This window comes from Numenius arquata, chromosome 12 (assembly GCF_964106895.1).
Source record: "Numenius arquata chromosome 12, bNumArq3.hap1.1, whole genome shotgun sequence".
Classification (NCBI taxonomy): domain Eukaryota; kingdom Metazoa; phylum Chordata; class Aves; order Charadriiformes; family Scolopacidae; genus Numenius; species Numenius arquata.
In genome coordinates, this window is record NC_133587.1 from 34,716,891 (window position 1) to 34,737,227 (window position 20,337).

Below are 20,337 nucleotides of genomic sequence, written 5' to 3' on the forward strand. Positions count from 1 at the left end.
CCTAAGAGTATCTACGAGGGAAACTTTGGGTGTGGATACTTAAAAGAGAGGAGAGCATCGGGACTAGTCTTTTGTGAAAACACTACCTCACTCTATAGAGCACTATTTGTGAGTTCTCTGGTATTATTTGTATTGTACCTTTTTTCTGCCAGAGTGTGGATTAGTGCTACTAAAGCCACTCACTCTAGTGGAATGAGAGCATGCAATTTGTTTTGCTGCATGGTTTCAACAAGTGTGCATTGTTTTTGTGCTATTTTTATTGCATTTTAAAGGCTACTTAAATTTCATTGATCAGCATATCATTGGGTAAGTAACTCTTTGTGATAAAAACCCAAGACAAGTTTGTTGTAGAAGCTCTTACGTTTAACTTAAATTGCTGATTCATTGAGAAATAAAGTGCATACTGTATTCGCACACTGTGTGCTTTTATTGCAAAGAAATTAAACTAATAAATATTACAATCAACATCCTTGTAGTTTCTTTAAAAGGTGATGCACTCAGTGTTTGTAAGAACTTGCAACCTCTCCACACTGGTTCAAGTATTGCTGTAAAAATGGGTGTGGTTCTTTGTGCTCCCCAAAATATAAATTCCCTTGTAAATTCTATTTCACTTCATGATGCTCCTTGTTTTGCAAATTCCCAAGCTCTTTTTTTTTTTTTTTTTTTTTCCCAAATTAGTCTGTAGTCAGGAAAATCCAGGCTAGGGAGAACCACCAATTAATACTTTTTGCTTGAATTTAAGGTCACAAGATTATTACAAACTAATGAGCCTCTGAATATCTTACACTTAAAGACAACCTTGGTATCTTCAAAAAGAATGAGAATCTGTTCAGAATAAGAACTCTTTTGCCAGGGAGAGGTGGATATGCCATTGTAGATTGTACAGATAAATTTGTTGCTGGCTGGCTACTTGTGGTTCATATTATAAACCTTGATTTAAAAACACCTTCCCCCAGCCCCCTCCAAATCCCAACAAAACCCTTTTTCTGTGGTCCTTTCAGTTAGTTTCTGTGTGGAAGTTCATTTTAAAGTATAAAAAAAATTAGATCCATTACCAAATCTTTTTAAAATGTAATGAATAAGGCAGTTTATAAGCTATGGTTCAGTTATTGTGGTATTAAAAATGGTAAATAGTTGCCCTTTCTTTTAGTTATAGAAATACTAGGTAGATTCTAAAAATAATAATTTTTTAAAAAATCAAAATGCATGTTAAAGAGTGTAGCCCTGATATTTTTGTTGATCTTAGGGCCTGTGTATTAGGACACGTTGTCTACTTCTGACAGCATCTGTTTAGACATTGGACAAAACTTTCCAAATCCCCGAAGCGATTAGTGAGTCAGAGTGGAATCACAACCACTTAACGAAAGCCAGGTCTGGATTTCCTTCAGCAGCAGCATTAACTGCTGTGTTCTGCAATTGCATGGGTGCTAGTCTTGACATCTGTGGCTGGAGGCCAGGAGAGAGGAGAGGACTGTAGTAGCCCAGAGGTAATAACAGCTTCAGCAGTCATAAAACTGCACCTTGTTTTCAGGGCATCTTTAAACACGAGGCATTATACACACATTCACACCTGCATGTTCAGATACCTAATCGACATGTAACATGAGTTACTTGGGGAGGTGTGAGGATTGTTAAAAAGGAGACTCACTTTATATAGGGAGAGGAAAATCTAGTGCCCTGAGGGCTCTCTGTTCCTTTCTAGACAGTTTATTGGCTGCCGGGAACCTAGATTCATGACACCTAATCCAGACATTTACCCATTTAAATAAGATTTATCTGAAGTTAAGGAATATGAAAGTGTTCTTAGTGTAATTTCCAAAAGTGGGTACCACTAGTTTTATGATACATTATCATTAGCTCATAACAATAGCAATTTTTTTCTGATTTGGTGTCTATATAACATATAAATTATCTATATTTTAAATTGGCTCTTACAGCTCAGTAACTGTCTTCTGGTCATCAACTGAGGATGCACTCACAGACTTAGAAGCTTCTAAAGCCCCATTTTAACCCCAAGCAAATCTTAGTGAGTCAAAAGAAGTAATGAGTCATACTCCAAACCATATTAATAAAAAAACAGCTTGTTAGTTGTGGTGTAATTAATGGATTTGTTATTAGGATTTACTGCAAATGTCACTGGCTGTTACAGAATGCAAGCCTGAAATCTGATTTGTTCCACTCTGTCAGTTACCAGTATACTTCTTGTATAACTGCAGAGACACTCAGAACCATAGTGAGACAATTTTGTCACCCAAGGCAAGACCTTTTCTTGGCTTTTTATATTGAACACTCCCTTTTCTTCTCCTAGTCTCCTCCCGCCCAGCCTTTCAGCCACCATCCACATGGACCTGCAGCTCCTTCCCTTGAAACCTGAAGTCTGGCTTAAACATATTTGCCCCAGCTGATGTCCCCCTTGGCCTATCCTTGCTATGATTCCAGAGGAATTGAGACATGTTCAATATCCAGGAATCATTGGTTGCCTGCCTTTATAATTGATCACATAGGTTTGTTTTTGACTTTTAAAATTCTTTGAAATAATAATATAGGGGGGGAAAAGATGTGTACTGAATATGCAGGTGCAAATGTGAAGGAAAGATGACCAGTAAGTTGTGGGGCAGTTTGGAATTCAAAATGATCTTGATGAATTGCAGATATAATCTGGAAAAATAAGGTACTTTTCCATAGAGGACGAACATTGCACACATAATTGTAGAATAGAAATGGTTGCCTGATGGATAGCTCTACAGAAACAGATCTGTAGTGGTGCTGTAGTATCATGCTGTTATGAAAGACAAGCACCATACTGTACGTGGAAAGAGGAGTGTAGCCTGTAAGATGTATGTCATAGTCCTTCTGTTCTACTTAGCCGTTACTAAGGCCCTGATTTTGGCTGCAGGAATTTAAGATCCGGAAGACAGCAGTGATGATAATGAGAAAGCTAGTAAATGTGACTAGCAGAAGAAGAGTAACTGGGATGAGTTTAGCCTTAGGAAGAAAAGGTGGGAATGGAAATGATACAAGGCTGCTGCAAACAACGTGACTTTTTAATGTCTGTCAGAAATCAAGAAACAGCGCTTAAACTCCAGCAAGGAAACATACCTGTTGGCATTACAAATTTTCTAGTGAAAAGGGTAGTTAAACATTAGGATTGATGTGTCTAGGGAGTCTTCATCTTTGAAGGTCTTTAAGAACAATAATTTAAGTCCCAAGCATGTCAAATAAATAGCTGTGGAAGATTCCTTGATTCTATTTTAAGAAAAATAATGAATAAAAAAAGTCCCACAAAACCAGCCAAACCTTATTTCTAGTTTTAGCCAGTTTCATCATATGGTATGTACATTCTGAAATAGGAATGTTAAAGCTGAATGCCAGGAATCTCATCATATATATATTGGCCAACTTCAGGATATGACATTCCAAAAGAAAATGTAAAAATACATTTCTGCGCAAAGGTTGAATCTCTCTTCAAATCTTTTGTCACTTTTGGATTTGAATTTCAGGAAGGCATTTTTTTTGGCAAAGCATGAATGAGATTGGTTCCTGTTCATAAACCATCACGTTTAAAAAGGCCATTATGAATTTTTTTTGTTGCCGTGAACTATAGCTTTTAAAGCAGAATTCTCCCTGGAAACAAAAATTTGTGCTTGAAGAAAAAGCCAGTCAAAAGTATAGTAACTTGAAGTCTGTTTTATTTCAAAATCGTATTTCCTGAAATTATTTCTTGAGTTGAATGCAAATTTTCTGTGATACTTTTGTACTTTACATGTGTCACTTCAAGAACAATATGTTATTCTTAAAATAAAATTTAAAAATTTGCTTAATTAATGGAAAGTAGTCAGAGGTTTTGCCCTGCTAAATCAATTCAAATTCCTGTTGTTAATTTATCTGTATGTCTTCATTCAACTGAGTAAAGTAGTAGGCTTTCATTCTAGTGAGCATGCAATATTTGCATCATTCATCTGCTGAAGAGGCTCAAACGACAGATTTTTATAATGATTTAAGCCCTATCAATACTTTTAGCATAGTTATTTCTCTAATAAATTGACTCCTTCACATAATTACTTGACTTCTCATCAGAGAAGCTTCTATGCTGTGAAAATATACTTAACCAAATTTTAAAAATATTTATTCAGAAGGCAGTCTACAGGACATCACGTATTCAATAAAACCTATTTTGTGAAGTTTCTTTATTATGGTAAAAACCTAGCAACAAAAATGTAAGTGGACTGAAAAGCGAGTATATTAGTTTTAAAGCACAATACAAACATTCAGAGAGGACAAAAGGGGAAAAAAAGTTTGTCAGACTTCTTTTGTTGTTGTGGCTTTTTCATTGTTCTGTTTGAAAGATTTTTTGGGTTTTTTTAGGTTGATATTTTTTCCCACTTTGTCCTATGTTGTCATGTCATAATTAATTAACCTAGTGAAATTGCTTCATTGCATGACTTACTAACCCTTCCTATGTTCATTCTTTCCTGACTTAAAAGCATAATCCATTAGAATTTAACCCTGATGGCTTGAAGAAGGCTGCTGTTCAGAAAGCCCTAAAGGTAAAACTAATATAGTTGTCCATTTAAGGTCACAAAAGTAACTAGAAATGCACAAATGCCTGCGATACTTCTCTTCCAACAGTTGACGGAATTTCTGTTGCCAGATATATATTTAGTGCCATTGTGTTTAAATTTGGTTTCAAGAAACAGTCAAGACATTGGTAAAATACTATGCTCTGTGGTAATCTGAATTTTAGATCAGTTGATCTAAAATAGATCTGCTTTAGATAAAATATAGACTGCTTTAGAAGACTGTGGAAAAAACAGTCCTGAGAACTCATTTGTAACGGTAACTAAAGAACAAGGCTGACAGGAAAGCTAAAACATCGTTTACATACTGATGTGTATGATACCTTATTGGTCAGCTCTGAATGACTAACCAATAAAATCAATCTCTGACGTGTTTTGAAATAATCTTGTTTCTGTTAGATGTTTTTAGAAGGCTTTACATCTTTCATATGAGCGCTAAATAAATTTAGCCCTGTTCTTTGAAATGGAAGACATAGAGTTGAGAGGCAAACTTGGAAGGCATAAGCAAAGTTCTCAGCTGGAGAAACTTGGACAAGAGGCAGTCTCTTAATAGCCTGTCAGAATCTCTGTGGCAGGTGTTAGAGCTACATTATAAGTGTGTACATATTGCTGCCTATTTAGCATCAATTAAAATTATTTATATTTACATATCAGCATAAGCAACAAGGATCTCTTTGTCAACTTCTGTAGTTTCATCATTTTATGAGGAGAAGGGAGTTTCAGGCACCTTTTTATGAACAAAGAAAAAATGAAACAAATTTCACCTACCATTTTTAAACACCATCAGTTGGAATGTAATCTGAGTTTCTTTTCCTTAAACCTTTGTATTCTGTTGTCTTTGAGAGCTAAATATTTTTTATTAGAAATAATGAAAAAAGAAATGCAGCATTTTTCCAAGAAAGGAGTGCTTTCTTTACAGCTTTTTTTCTAAAGGAAAGTATGGTTATAAGCAGTGTGTCACATTAAAGTCAAGTAATATTAGTGGAATCAACATGTACAAAACGTGAGTTCAGATCCAAAAATAGCTAAAATATGCGCATTCTATTTAAAAATAAAAAATATTTTAATCACTTGATTGTAATTGTGACCTTACATGCATTAAGCAGATTTTTAACTAACTTTCTGTTTACATACCTGATCTGTACAATTTCCTATGTGGTAGAATTCCAATTATATTATTAACCATATTTACTATATTTTCTAGGCCTCTTAAACTGCATTAATACCTGCTTGAGAAGATTAACTTTTACATCTAACTTTTCTTTCTGATTTAATTTTTTGTTAGGTTAATTTAAAATTTGTGAAAGAAACATGTAGTTGGGAATGTTCCTTTGTGTATATCATTTGTTTCTGAACTGATGTTTATTTTCACAGTTTGGTGTAATGCTAATACACCTGGTGAGCAAGGCTCAGATATGGCAGATGGTTGATTCTCTAATAAAGAGTATTTGGTAGACTGTAGAAATATACATCAGGTACATTATAGTGCATCTTTTTTCTCCCCAAAATGAAAAGGGGGAAATGTCAATGTTCTAGTGCTACATCCAATTTAATAATACTACTGCAATGTAAATAAAGTAAGCTTCCTGAGTTTGTTCTTTCTCCATATCTCCCATCTGCATGCGATATTTATTTTGCAGTCTTAACTATGCTTCATTAGCTCCAGGCATTTTAATGCTCATTAAAGGATAAGAATTTGCACCTTACCAATTTCATTCAAAGAAAACAGAAAGGAGTCTAAAACTCCTGCTTATTTGTAGCGTTTTGCTTCAGTGTATATAGGGTTGTTGGATGCCTTCATGTTGATGCGTTCACGAGTTACTAGCCAGTCTGCCATTCAAGCCTGTTGAATAAAATACTGAGAATAATAGATAAGCATATAGTAGAATGCATATGATTTGTATTTTTAAAATGCAAACATTTAAGTTTCAGGGGAGAGAGGTTTTGCTTTATTCTGAAGGCAAAGTTTTTGCTTTTTCTTTACCAGTCAGGAAAGAAAATAAACAGCAATCCCAACCCACTTGTTTTGCTGTCAGTTGGACACAAGGCACAGGAAAGTAAGGTAAGTTCCTACTCTTTATACTTGGTTCTGTCTACAAACATTTGGTGGCTGTGTGTGGTTTGTGTTGGCTATCAAGCCGTTGAGCGTATCCACTGCACTAAAAGTTACCACCAGAGCCGAAATTGCCAACAAGAAGCTAAGGATGGAATGGGCTTACTCAATTCAACCTGTCTGTGAGTAGAGACCAGATTTTTAAATATTTGTAGATGTCCTACCACAGTAGGTTCTGATTTGCAACTTGGATTCCTACAGTAGTGATTATATAAACGACAGTGGGGGCAAACAGCAGGCTTCAAAATACACCAATCAAGTTTTGAAAATTTACAGAATCACAGAATTATAGAAATGCCCCAGTTGAAAGGGACCACCTGAAGATCATTGGCCTGAACCTTCTGTTTACAGTAGGGCCTTAGATTAGCCAAAGTGCTGTGTAGCTCTCAGGAGCTCTCAAGAGTTTAGCTAGGCTACTCTTGTTATGTCTGCTGCTTTTTTGGCTTTGAGGTATGGACCACTTCTGTGCTTTGAGAAGGCTGTCTTCTAGCACTCCTGAGCTCCTTTGCCCTCCAAGGCAGACACTCATGGAATCCCTTCTAACAAACAGTTCCTAGAGCAAGTTGAAATCTGCTTTTCTGAAGTCCAAGGCTTTTATCATAGAATTATAGAAAGGTTAGAGTTTGAAGGGACTTTAAAGATCATCTGGGCAGGGACACCTTCCACTTGACCAGGTTGCTCAAAGCCCCACCCAGCCTGGCCTTGAATACTTTCAGGGATGGGGCATCCATAACTTCTCTGGGCAACCTGTTCCAGTGTCTCACCGCCCTCACAGGAAAGAATTTCTTCCCAATATCTAATCTTCAGTTTAAAATCATTACCCTTTATCCTATCACTACACTCCCCGATACAGAGTCCCTTCCCGTCTTTCCTGTAGGCCCTCTTTAGATACTGGAAAGCCGCAATGAGGTCTCCCTGGAGCCTTCTCTTCTCCAGGCTGAACAACCTGAACTCTGAGAGAGTCCTGTCCTGAGGCCTGTCCTCACAGGAGAGGTGCTCCAGCCCACTGATCGCTTTTGTGGCCCTCCTCTGGACATGCTCCAACAGGTCCATGTCCTTCCTGTGCTGAGGGCTTCAGACCTGGATGCAGTACTCCAGGTGGGGTCTCACAAGAGCAGAGAGGCAGAATCGACTTCCTCAACCTGCTGGCCATATTTCTTTTGATGCAGCCGAGGATGCAGTTGGCTTTCTGGGCTGTGAGTGCACATTGCCATCTCATGTTCAGCTTCTCATCCGTCACCACCCTCAAGTCCTTCTCCTCAGGGCTGCTTTCAATCTGTTCTCTGCCCACCCTGTATTTGTGCTTGGGATTGCTGCAACCCAGGTGCAGGACCTTGCACTTGGCCTTGTTTGTTAAACTCCACGAGGTTTGCACGAGCCTACCTCTCCAGCCTGTTCAGGTCCCTCTAGACAGCATCCCTTCCCTCCAGTGTGTTGACTACTCAACACAACTTGCTGTCATCTCGATACCACTGTCCATGTCACCAACAAAGAGGTTAAACAGCACCAGTCCCAGTCCCAACCCCTGGGGAACACCACTTTTCACTGGTCGCCACTTGGACATCAAGGAGAGGACATCTAATTTGGTTTTTCCCTATCCTCTAAAAAATTGTCACAAAGCCTAAACTAGATCTTATAATTTTTAATTTTTTTTTTTTTAATTAAAAAAAAATTTTAAGTTTTAATTTTGATACTTATTAGGGAATAGAGATAGAAATTAAAGTCCTTTGTTCCTGGTGATAGCTTCTTTTATGAGCACTTTTCTCTCTCTCTATGCGCCCCTCCATCCCCATCCCCAAATAATGGGTTGCTGAAAGTAGTGAGATTTGGCAATGAAATCTTCCATGTGGCTACTTGGAGATCAGAAGGAAAAATACTAGCAGGGAATATGCCAGTCTGAAGACCTTGCATTTTTTCATAGACTGGGGTGAAGTAAAGGTTCTTTAGCAGGAGTTTTATTTTACATACAGCAACTTTAATGCAAAATATACTCTATTACATGTTCTGGTTATAATTTTATATGTGATATTATATATGCCTTGGGTAGATCCCACTTGGCCTTTTTTTAAATATGTCATGTTTCAGACATTAATTTTGCAAAGCCAAAATGGAAAATGTACTCAACTCTTGACACCAGCTTTATTAGACAAAAATGTTTTATAATTTGTATGCTTCTTGTTCTCTGACTTTAGATTCGATACAAGACCAATGAACCAGTATGGGAGGAAAACTTTACTTTCTTTGTACACAATCCCAAAAGACAAGATCTTGAAGTTGAGGTGCGTTGTCTCACTCTCTTTAGATATCTTTCTTTTCTAAGATATTTCAGTAGTAACATTCAGGCGTTACAGGCTGTTATGAAATGAGGCTGGACATGTTGTCAACACCATTAAGATTATGCTTAAAGTGGTTTTAAAGACCAAGCTATGAAATGTTTATTTGCATTTACTGCTAAAAGGAAGAAATACTTTTAGTCTTTCACCAGAAGAACATAGTTGGTGGTTGTCTTACTTAAAAAAAGGGGAAAAAAATTTAAAAAAGAGTAATTTTTGATACCTGTTTTAAACCTTAAGAGTCTTAACTGCTAGCAGAATGGCTAATTTGTTTCCTCTCTCATCCCAAGGAAGTCTTTGTTTTATCCAAATACTGTGTCCCTTTACACTGCTGACATGTCATTTACATAGGTCAAAGAGACTGAAGTGTAAATGAGTACTGTCCTAGTTATTACTCCTCTAACAGTTGTGGGAATTAATTTCCACACAGACTGTTTGCAAACCATGTAGTTATTTGAGGAAGGATCAGGTAGATGGAGATGTTGTGGTTAGTTTTCTGTCTTGCTTTTGCAGCACAGGGATGAGGAAACTAGTCATTGAGTATATTTGCTATTTCCTTCTTCAATGTAAAGTAATCTTATGATCAGGGAAACTTGGTTTAAGAACAAACTACATTCGATATTGTTTGGATTTTTTGTTTTTAAATAAAACTGTAATTTCCTTTTCTTTCTCTGAATTTTTACAAAGCAGATCACCAAAATGACTTAGCTTCTATGTTCCTTCAGGTGAGGGATGAACAGCACCAGTGTTCTTTGGGGAACTTCAAACTGCCTCTAAGCCAGTTGCTGGAGAGTGAAGATTTAACTATGCACCAGCGGTTCCACCTGAGTAACTCCGGTCCAAACAGCACTATAAACATGAAGATTGCACTCAGGGTACTCTAAAGCTTTTCCCATTGTAAATATCTGAAAGCATATTTAAGACTATTGTGACTCCTGGTCTTCTAGCTTTATGAAGAAGACAGTACATTTCCTTGGGTGTCCCAGTGTCAGGTGTCCGTGGTTGTTGCAGTGCTATCAAGTACACAAAGATAACCTCTAATTTAATTACATTCTATTTCACAACCAGAAAATACTCTGAAAAAAACAGTTACAAGCTACATTGATTATGACTGAGTTTCCCAGTGGTTTTAGGTTAAAAACATGTTTGGAATCTGAATTCCTTCAAGTCTGTTACGACTCAATAGGCTACAAATCAGTGAAATCACCTTTGTCTTACAGAAATGGAACTGGGGCAATGACGGTTTAAAAAAAAATAAAATTTATAGGGAAAGGAAGTACCTTCATAGTACTAGAAAAATTCCGACGAACTTTCAGTCACATTGGAATTTTGAAGATAGAACTTGCATACCTGAAAGTTGGTTTGTCTTTTTTCCCCATCTAAATTATTTGGTTTAACAAGGTATTGTATCTCTTTGCAAACATTGTCAAACTTCTGTTAACTTCTGTTATTTGTTATTTTCTAAATCACTTTCTTTCTTACTTGTCATTAATAACTGAAAATAACCTATAAAAGAGAAAGTAAGGACAAGGGGCAAGAAGAACTTGTGATGTAGGATTAAATTTCAAAAGATTAGAAGAAAATAATTATAGAATAGCTTTCCAGGTGGCTAGAGCTGCAAAGCACTTGCACCAGAAGCGTGTAAAGTATGGGAAAGGAACAATAAGGAGAAGAATTCTAAATGAATGGAAAATTTCATATTTTTTTATAGTTGCTGCAGTTGCCATATAAGAAGATGGAGCTGTGTTTTGCTGTGCAAGAGATTTCCTACTGCAGAGTGAATGAATATATGTGTGAATATTTTTGGTCCTGCAATAGTGTCTGAACTGAACAACTTGTCACTAACCAGTACTCTTGTAGAAACAAACTTGTTACTGTTTTTTATACTGTTTTTTATACTGGAAAATAGTAATATTATATGTATTTTTACTATATCCAGGTCCTTTCTCTTGAAAAGACAGCAAGATCTCCAGATCATCAACACTCAGCCCAAGTAAAAAGGCCATCTGTTTCCAAAGATGCAAGAAAATCATCTTTTAAGCCTCAGGTTCCTGTCTCACCACCACTCGATTCAAACAAACCTGTTCCAGCTTCCCCAGTGACTGATAGTGATAAAAAGACTGATACAGCTGAAAAAAGTCAGCCTCCCAATGCCAGCCCTCAGTGGCCAACAGATCTCAGCCGAAGTTCCTCCAGTCTTCATGCTTCTAACTTCTCTTATTCTCCCAGCCACCTCTCAGTCAAAGAACCCACTCCTAGCATAGCCTCAGACATATCTCTGCCCATCGCCACACAGGAGCTACGGCAAAGACTACGACAGCTTGAAAAGTACGGTGTTAATTACTTGGTTTTGCAATACATCTAAGCTGATTTATAAAAAATGTCGTCAGTGCAGCCAAAGAGAAAGTCCTTAGTTTGCATTTCAGTAATATTTTTTCCTGTTGCAGTTTGAGCCTGGCATTTGAAAATCAGTCATTGTGATTTTCTGCTTCCTCCCAGTACCTCAGTTAAACAGATTCTGCAATAAGAAGTTCCTTTACCTTACCGTTGTGATGATCTGCAGGATAAAGTCTACCTTGTTCTCATAGCTACACTCTGTAGCACTAAAAAGAGTGGGATGACAAGAGAGAGAGATATTTTTCCATACAACATTAATCACTTCCATGGCAATGGTTGCCTGTTTCACTACTGAATCCTATTAGCATTAATATTAAGCCAATTAAGCTGAATATAGCTGGTGTTTTAAAATTACTCAGAGGGGTAGTTGACTATAAAAAATGTTAAATGAATAGTCAGTTACTATTCAATTAATGAGGATTGCAGCAGCCATGCTTTCTTAAATTCTCTAATTTTTTTTTTACTTGACTCAACAGGCAGCTATACTTACCAGTAAAGATAGCTGAGCAGCCATTCTGCTCTGAACAGAATGGAAAACTTAATTCCCTATTCACGTAGCTTCTCTGTGAATCTAAGTAGAAAGATTTTAATTTTTTATTTGTAAGGGATTGAACCAATTCATCTTTTTTTCTATCAGAGTTCATAGAATCAATAGAGTAATCTAGGTTGGAAGGAACCTCTGGAGGTCAGTCAGCCCTCTGCTCAAGGGCTGACCTTGAGCAAATCTCACTTCAAAGTTAGATCTGTTTTCTTGGGCCTTGTCCAAACAAGCCTTGAACATCTCCAAGGATGGAGAGTCTACAGACTTTTTCAGCAGTTCTGGTGCTTAACCACTCCACTGTGAAAACCCTTTTTTTCTTATTTCCAATTGGAATTTATCTTATTGCAACTTGACTGCAGCCTCTTGTTCTATTACTGTGTAGAGCCACGAGGAGTCTGGCTCAGTCTTCTCTATAATGTCTGTTTTAAGCAGTGAAAGACTGCTATCAAATCTGCTGTTGGCCTCTTTCATTTGTACAAACACATTTCCTTCACCATCTGCTTAGGTGCTCCAGTCCCCCATTTATCTTTGTGGTCCTCTGCTGTCTTGTCTTCCATTTGTTAGTTTCTTCTGGCCCCAAACTGGGTTAGACTTTGTTAATTATGATAAATGTTGAAATACTACTCCTTATTTAATACACAAATTTCATACTTTCTCATTTGATAAGAGTGGTAAAGCTATGGCCAAGGAGGTCCTTTATTGCAGGCCCCATGTTTTTTAGGCGTTCTGATTTTTGGGTTTTTTTTACGTTGGTTTGGTGAAAAGTTAAATGGATAATATATGATTTCTGGGAAAACTACTCAGCATATATTTGTTACATCTTACTTTAAATATGTGTTTTAAGAACTAAGCGTAGTGTTCTACTTTTTCCTGCAGTGGAACAACTCTGGGGCAGTCTCCATTAGGACAGATTCAGCTAACAATTCGTCATAGTTCACAAAGAAACAAACTGATTGTGGTAGTGCATTCCTGCAGGTAAGCATAAAATACCAAATTTCACTTCTGTGCATATTTCTTTATAAACTTTGTCATATCTTGACTTATCCTCTTAAATTGGTTGTCTGGATGATCTTTTTGATTTTTGAAGTAGCATAGTAATTGTAATTATGTGTAAATACAAAAAAATACAGAGCTATACTCAGAATCAGTAAAAACTTTTTTGAAGATTTTGCTGTGATTTTGTATTTGTCTATTATGCCTCTGTCAGATTTTTAATGAAAATGGTATGTAGATTTGTAGCAGCAGTGCCTGAACACTATCTCCAAGAGAGTGAATTTTTCATGGAATGACAAAAACGCATGATTTTTGGAAAACCATATCTAAACTTTGTATTAGAATTTAAGAAACATTGTATTCCTACCTCTGCTGCCTGCTCACCATTTATCTGATCTTGTACAAGTCACCACTTGTCATATTTTTAGTTTTTCTTTACTAGTGCTATTAGCAATGTGCTGTATCCTGCACGGCATACTTCATGCAGGATATCCCACAACTGATTAATGTACCAAATTAAGTGATAGTAGTGGAGTTGCTCATATTCAGTAATGTCTCGTTTATTTACTAAATGTTTTTCCTTGTTTTTCACTGGTCACAGAAATCTAATAGCCTTTTCAGAAGAGGGATCTGATCCATATGTGCGAATGTATTTATTGCCTGATAAGAGACGATCAGGAAGAAGAAAAACACATGTGTCAAAGAAGACCTTAAACCCAGTGTTTGATCAAATGTATGTTCTCAACTGTGTGTAGTAGTTTTATATCATGCAGTTACAAAGCTGTCAAATTGAAGTTTCTCAGCTTACCTGACTGGATGAGCTGTTGAAAAGTCTAGTTCTCACCACCAGACTTGGTCATACGTTTCTCTTCTGCTGTAATAGCTCTTCTCATCCTTCTATTCCCTGATACCACTGTAGCCCTTCTTACTCTCTTACCAGCCACTTCTCTCTTCTTTTCTGCCTTACCTGATGTTAGTTACATCCCCTTTGTGCTGGTAGCTAAGAAGCAGTGTGCGGTCTTCTGGCAGGTGGCCAGAACATGCCTTTTAGCTGGGCAGTGCCGTTGGTGTCCCTTCCTTCCAGGAAGCACGTTGGTTCTGACTGGCTGATAGATGCTGCCTCCTTGGTAGACTTGGCCAGCCAGTGTCTATGTGTGACCAAACTGCTCAGTCAGTCCACTTGGTGGCACTTCTAAGCATCCAGGGAGTCTGGAAATTTCCTCGCAGGTTATATCCTGGCCCATAGGTTGCAAGTTGTGCAAGCTTGTGCAACGTTACATTGCATAAAAATCCTTATTTGCACTTGGCTTTTTCGTGGTAGTTTCCCTCACACGTGTAACCCTTCCTACCCCACCCATCACTTACCAACAAAGAAGACCTTTCTCTACAAACAGAAACTTAATTTGGGGAAAAACAACACTTTGGTCTGTTCTGTCCAAGGGAAATCTGTAAGTCATTAGTTAGAGGCTCTGGTAGGTTTTCCTGGTACTGCAGCTCTCTCCTGTTCATTCCAGGTAATAGATTTGTTATACTATGTCTTTCCAAGAAAAATGTATTGCAAAGCAATAAAGCTGTTAAAGAACTGTAGTGACAAATAGTTGTAGATTGTGGTATAATCTTGCCCTCATTTTCTGTAAATTCTAGATCTAGCAAATGAAATCTGTTCTTCCTTAAGAGTTGATACATTTCCTTGGTGTGCCAGGAAAGAAAGGAAGCTGTGGTTCTAGAGAACTGAGGATCAGCAAGACTGACCAGTCTTTCCCTGTTGGAGACTAGTGATACTGAGCTGTCAAGATAGTAGGATTCCTCATTCTCCTCTCTGTAGAGTCAGCGGTTGACCTTTTCCTTGTTTTGTTTGGGTTTTGTTTGTTTTGTTTTACCAGTGGCTTCTAGAGACCATTGGTAACAGAAGTCTCAGATATTTGATATTGATCATAGATAGGATTGAAGAAAAATTTTAGGCAAAACATTGGGATACTTTTTCTTCATTTATCTCAGACCGTATTTTTGCCTGGGGAGTGGAGATAGTTTGGTTATGATTTGAGTTGTTTAGAACTTGCATTTCAGGTACCAAATTCTCACTAAAGCATCACTTTGCCTTTCAGATTTGATTTCAGTGTTTCCCTGCCTGAAGTACAGAGAAGAACCCTAGATGTAGCAGTGAAGAACAGTGGTGGTTTCTTGTCCAAAGATAAAGGGCTGCTTGGCAAAGTAAGTTGACAACAAGAAAATTCTGTTAATACAGCACATTATTATATAAGACTAGAATCCTCTTGTCATATGAGCTGGTTAGTGTTGACTGAAGCACCTGATTCAGGTACGAAGCTTTTAAAAATTATAGATGGCTTAGATGTCAAGCTTCAGTCAGGGAGGGAACAAATTACAGAGGCAGACATCAAAAGATGAGGCAGCAGTCTCTTCTAGAGAGAAAGAAACCTGCATGTCAGACTTATTAGTCATAAAGTCAGAGAAAGAAAATAACCAGTAGAAAACAGGTGATATCTCCAAAAATGTTCAGACAGGACTAGAAAGACAAGCAAGAGTACTTAAAGAAGCACACAGAACAAATGTATATTTAGTAATTAAAATTTCAGGTTGTAAAATTCATGAGAAAGAACTGCTACTGGAGATGTTCCCAATGCCAAAACCAGCTATTGCGCTTACAGCTTCGCTGTTCACTCTATTTCCTACGTGTGTGATTTGGAGCACGCAGAAAGCACATTCAAGCTCTGTAAAGAGAATGAAAGATATCAGAATTGTGGCCAGTTCATGGTGAATGGTGTTCTTCATTTTCCTGTTTACCAGGATGGCTGATTGCCATTGCCAAGATATGCCATCTTCAGAATTTAAGCCTCTGAGGTGGTCTGGGACCGTATTATTAAAGGGTATAGATTTTTAGGTCAAAATCAGCAACTTGAAACTTTACTACAAGTTGAGCAGATAGCTATGATGACAAGGACATAAAATACATTGTTTATTAATGGCATTACTTAGACTTTTCAGGATTGTCAGATTTGAAATTTAAAAGACATAGAATGAAAGGCACACATAATTCATGGATTGCTAATTTAACTTTCCACAGGTATTAATACCTCTGGCATCTGAAGAACTTGCTAAAGGCTGGACCCAGTGGTAAGTACAATATTTCCTTTATTACTAATAATACTACATACTAATAACTGGTGCGTTAATAAAAGTTTTATAATATCTGCTCATTGTAAAAAAAAAAAAAAAAAAAAAAAAACAAAAAAAAAAACCAAAAAAAACCCAACAACTTTTTTTTTTCATTTTCAGGTATGATTTAACAGAAGATGGTACAAGGCCACATGGTGCAAGTTAGACCCGTGGATACTGGGAATTCCCCGTGCATAATTTTGCCAACCTTTATATATTTTTAAAGCGTTGTTCTCACAGATGTACCAATATTATTTTTATAGTTTTACTGATTTAGTTCTTAGACACATCCCCAATAATTTTGTAACACTTTGTCATTTTATGTAGACATAGCCTTTCTCATTGTTAAACTTTGTTTTTTAATTTGCTGAACAATTTTATGTGTTACTGCAATGTGCAATAGTACAGTAAAGTAACCTTTTGTGTTTAAATTGATCTTTATGACGGCTGTACCTATTAGAAAGTGAAAAGATTATGTTCTGCTGTTTTCCTGCCTTGTTTTATATCTCACCAAGGTATACTGTACCATGTAAATATATACTATTTTTTTATAATTCTTTCATGCTGGTTTGAATTCAGAAGAAAATTAGATAAAGGATATAGATATTTTCTTTTAAATGCATGTTAATTTTTTCCGAAGAATCTCTTTTGTCTTTGCAGCACAATGGTCTTAATCATTTTGTGATATTCTTCAAAAACAAAACGCAGAAAAACGTTTTTACTTTATTGTGTTCCTGGCCCAGTGTGGCTAGCTTAAAATGTACAAAACATTAACATTTTAATATTTATATATAAATGTATTATTGGGAAATCACGCTATAGAATATTATAAACAAAAATGAGAATTCTATAAATATTGTATAAATAGAGGATGAGGTCCATGAATCACAGTTTCTAAATCTGGGTTTTCATTTAATGGAGTAAACATAACAAACAGTACGGTTTTATTATACAGATTCACTTGGATTTTGTTATTTATTCCTGTACTCTATAGTACCAGACATGTGACCTTTTGAACGTATGAGGACATGGATTTTTCTGTATTATAAACAAAATCTCTAACCACTTAGAACTGTCCTAACTGCCATGTTTCACTGATTTATAAGGTATGCAAATCAGCTTGCAATGTAAGTTCATATAGTAGGCATACATACAAGACATACCTTATTTTTATTACACCATAATATAAATAGTATATTATGCTATACCTTCTGTAATACTGAAATTGAACACCAATAAGTAAGAAAGTATGAAACTGAGTTAAAACTGACTGTCTTTACAGTTGCCTCATTGCTACTTAGCATGTTTGGTGCATGGAGAGAATGCACTGCAGTGATCCACACAGATTTCCTGAGATTCAGTGGCATTCTGCTGAAGCATTGCCATTGTCTGCTGCAAGACCAGCAGTGATACAATTAGCACAAACTGATAAAAGTAGACAGTTGAGAGTTGAAGGGAGGGTATCAGTCTAAACAGCTGAGCTCATACCTCTAACTTAATGACTTATGGGGAATTTTTTTTTTTTATTATTCAGTGCTGATTTTCCTTCTTCTGGTAAGTTTTCTCAGACTGTTATAAAAACGTGCATTAAGAATCCAAGAGAACAGTTCAGCTCTTCCAGAGCCAACACCCTCATTCTTGGATAAGTATGCAATTAGACAGACAAAGTATATTATTTAGCTAAGATTCTAGAATGATCTCTCAGCCAAGAAAGAATTTTTAAAGCAGAATAATAAACTCCTGAAATTAGCTTTATTGTAAGATTACTGACAGAACCTTAATTCTAGATGTAGAATTTGCCTACATCACTAGATGTACCAAAGTGCCTACCATAGATGTAGCTTTTTGTCTTTTTCAAATTTAAGAATTGACTCACTTCAGTTTGTCTAAATTCAGTTTAACATGAACATTTGTCACGGGTGTGTGTGACACGCACATGTACACCTCTATACAGTGATGGCCTTCTTATTGCCACATTTTATACAGGACAATTTTAGCAAAGAAACTTACATTGTAAATTTTGCTGCTGTTACTTTCTGATGGGCTGGGCAATAGAGAGAGGTTCTTTGTCAGAAAACATTTCCATTCGAAGGCTTCACTCTATATTGGAATGTATGAGTATCTATCTATCTATGTAATATATATACACACACTCATCTGTTCATATAAAATGTAATATATTATGAAATACATATTTTCTTTGCTAGTTCTCCATTAAAATGTTAAGAATGGAAAGACAGAGAATTATTGTTAATGCAATGAAAATGCACAAAGCGAAAGCTGATCTAAATAAAGGAGGTCTAAGTGCAGCAGTTCGGCAGAATTGGCTTTTGCCTTGGTTCAGCCTGAGGTAGAAGGACTTTTGCTGTACATCTTGGCCAGTGACTCCCCAGAGTTTGATCCATAGCCAGCAAATGGGCTGTTAGACTGATTGCATGTTTCAAGTCTTAAGTAAAGTCTGTTAAGATGCTAAAAGACTCTCCACTTAAACAAAAAAACGTGCACTTCTGTCTTCTAAAGTCTAGAGGGGGAAAAAATGCTGCGTTTGAGGTGATAGCACAAAGTGAGTAACTGAATAAAGTATATAGGACAGGTTTCCAAAATAGCTCACAACCTGAAATTAGGGGTAGGCTCTTAAAAGAGCTTAGTTCCCATCTAGGAATCTAAAATTAAGAGATCGAATTGTCATTACAGTTCAGCAACAGTAATTCCCACAGTAATCAGTCCTGGATGCCAAACTCTTTAGAAGTGTTCTCCTGGGCGAATTTGGATCACCATATGACTGCCTAGATGAGACTGACTCTTTGGATAGTGGAAACAAACCTCTGTATAATAACCAAATTCTGATTGTTCCATTTATATGGAAGTAGGAAGGACAAATATCATTTTTCCTCTGGGCGAAAATTGCACTTCATTATCAAATCAATGTATTCAATATCAACCGATAGCTTTTCATGTAGTTCTTGTTTATCCTGTGCCTTAAAATATGAACGTATGAAGATGTTTAAGATATGGCTAAGAATAAGCTTTGTTACCTGTTATGTACCGACACGTGTTCTCTACTATTGAAACTGTTTTTAGATTTACTCTGCTTCACTGACAAGAAAACCAGCTTTCTTAATTATAGCAGTGGTATAACCCGAAGTCAAATCAGCATGCATATCACTTGGATTTGGATTAAAAGAACTTTCATTTTCTGTCTTGAATCCTTTATCAGAGCTGCAGCAAATGGTGAGAGTTGAAATGAGAACAAAGGGTAATCAATTTTGTACAGATTGCCTTTTTTGCTCATGTAATTCTACATTATGATGCATGTATTTATTCAATAAATGGTTCATATGGAAGTGGGTGTGTTGCTTCCCTCTACACACATACTCCCTTTTCCCCTCTTTTGCATATCCCTGTCCTATTAATTAGTAATACGATGAGGTGAATTTTTGAAATATGTATGTATGTAAAATATGTGAAGTATGCTGACTACGCTAACCTAGGTAGCCTCGCTGTAAGGTTTGTAGGCAGATTTTTGGGTTTTACATGAGAAACGGTGGAGTGAGAAGAGGACACTTCACTGGGAGACTCCTTGCTTGTTGGCCTGGAACAGATTCACATGTAAGAATTAGAACGTCCCTTTGTTCAACTTAAGTATCTAAAATTTTTTCTCTTGAGATGATCAGCTGGACAAACTGTCACGGTTCCAGCACTTACTCATCAGTTGTCATGAATTATGTTTTCAAAAGGACCTAGGACTGCATGGAATTGCCTTGGATTTAGAACCAGCAGATTTCTGCTTGTGGGAATCTTTCCTGTCCTTCCACTTGCTTGTTAAGGCAGATACTGATAGAAAATACAACTACGTGCTGGATAAATAAGAAGAGGGGTATTGGATCCTCTATCTATTACAGAAAAACAACCATAGAAATTACGCTGTTTGCATTAAACATTAATTTTTAGTTAATTATATTACCATAGTTAATTATGATACCTCTTCCCTTAAACAGCTACGACTTCCCTGAATTCCTAATAGTCAGTCAGACTGAAAGCTGCAGAGGCCCATCACCCAGTCACTGTCGCATTTAGAAGGGACCCCACTGGATAATCTTTAATGATACTAACTACAAAATTATCTTCAGGTTTGTTGGCTTTTTTTTTCCTAAGGGGGATGTCGTCCCTTTTTAGCAGAATAAAGGGCTTCCGCTAATCCATGGGAAG

At 36.8% G+C, this 20,337-nt stretch overlaps 1 protein-coding gene across 1 annotated transcript in view; it reads left to right on the plus strand.

Annotated features, from left to right (window-relative positions):
• ESYT2 (extended synaptotagmin 2) overlaps positions 1–19,470 on the plus strand; it is an 86,097-nt gene extending 66,627 nt beyond the window's left edge. Inside the window, exons 14-24 of the mRNA XM_074157118.1 lie at positions 7–108; positions 4,485–4,547; positions 6,565–6,639; positions 8,883–8,969; positions 9,749–9,898; positions 10,963–11,351; positions 12,838–12,936; positions 13,556–13,687; positions 15,060–15,165; positions 16,037–16,086; positions 16,249–19,470. Of these exons, the coding sequence (XP_074013219.1) occupies positions 7–108; positions 4,485–4,547; positions 6,565–6,639; positions 8,883–8,969; positions 9,749–9,898; positions 10,963–11,351; positions 12,838–12,936; positions 13,556–13,687; positions 15,060–15,165; positions 16,037–16,086; positions 16,249–16,294 (1,299 nt within the window). The 3' untranslated portion in view covers positions 16,295–19,470. The remainder of the gene's footprint in view (positions 1–6; positions 109–4,484; positions 4,548–6,564; positions 6,640–8,882; positions 8,970–9,748; positions 9,899–10,962; positions 11,352–12,837; positions 12,937–13,555; positions 13,688–15,059; positions 15,166–16,036; positions 16,087–16,248) is intronic.
• Positions 19,471–20,337: the final 867 nt, after the last annotated feature.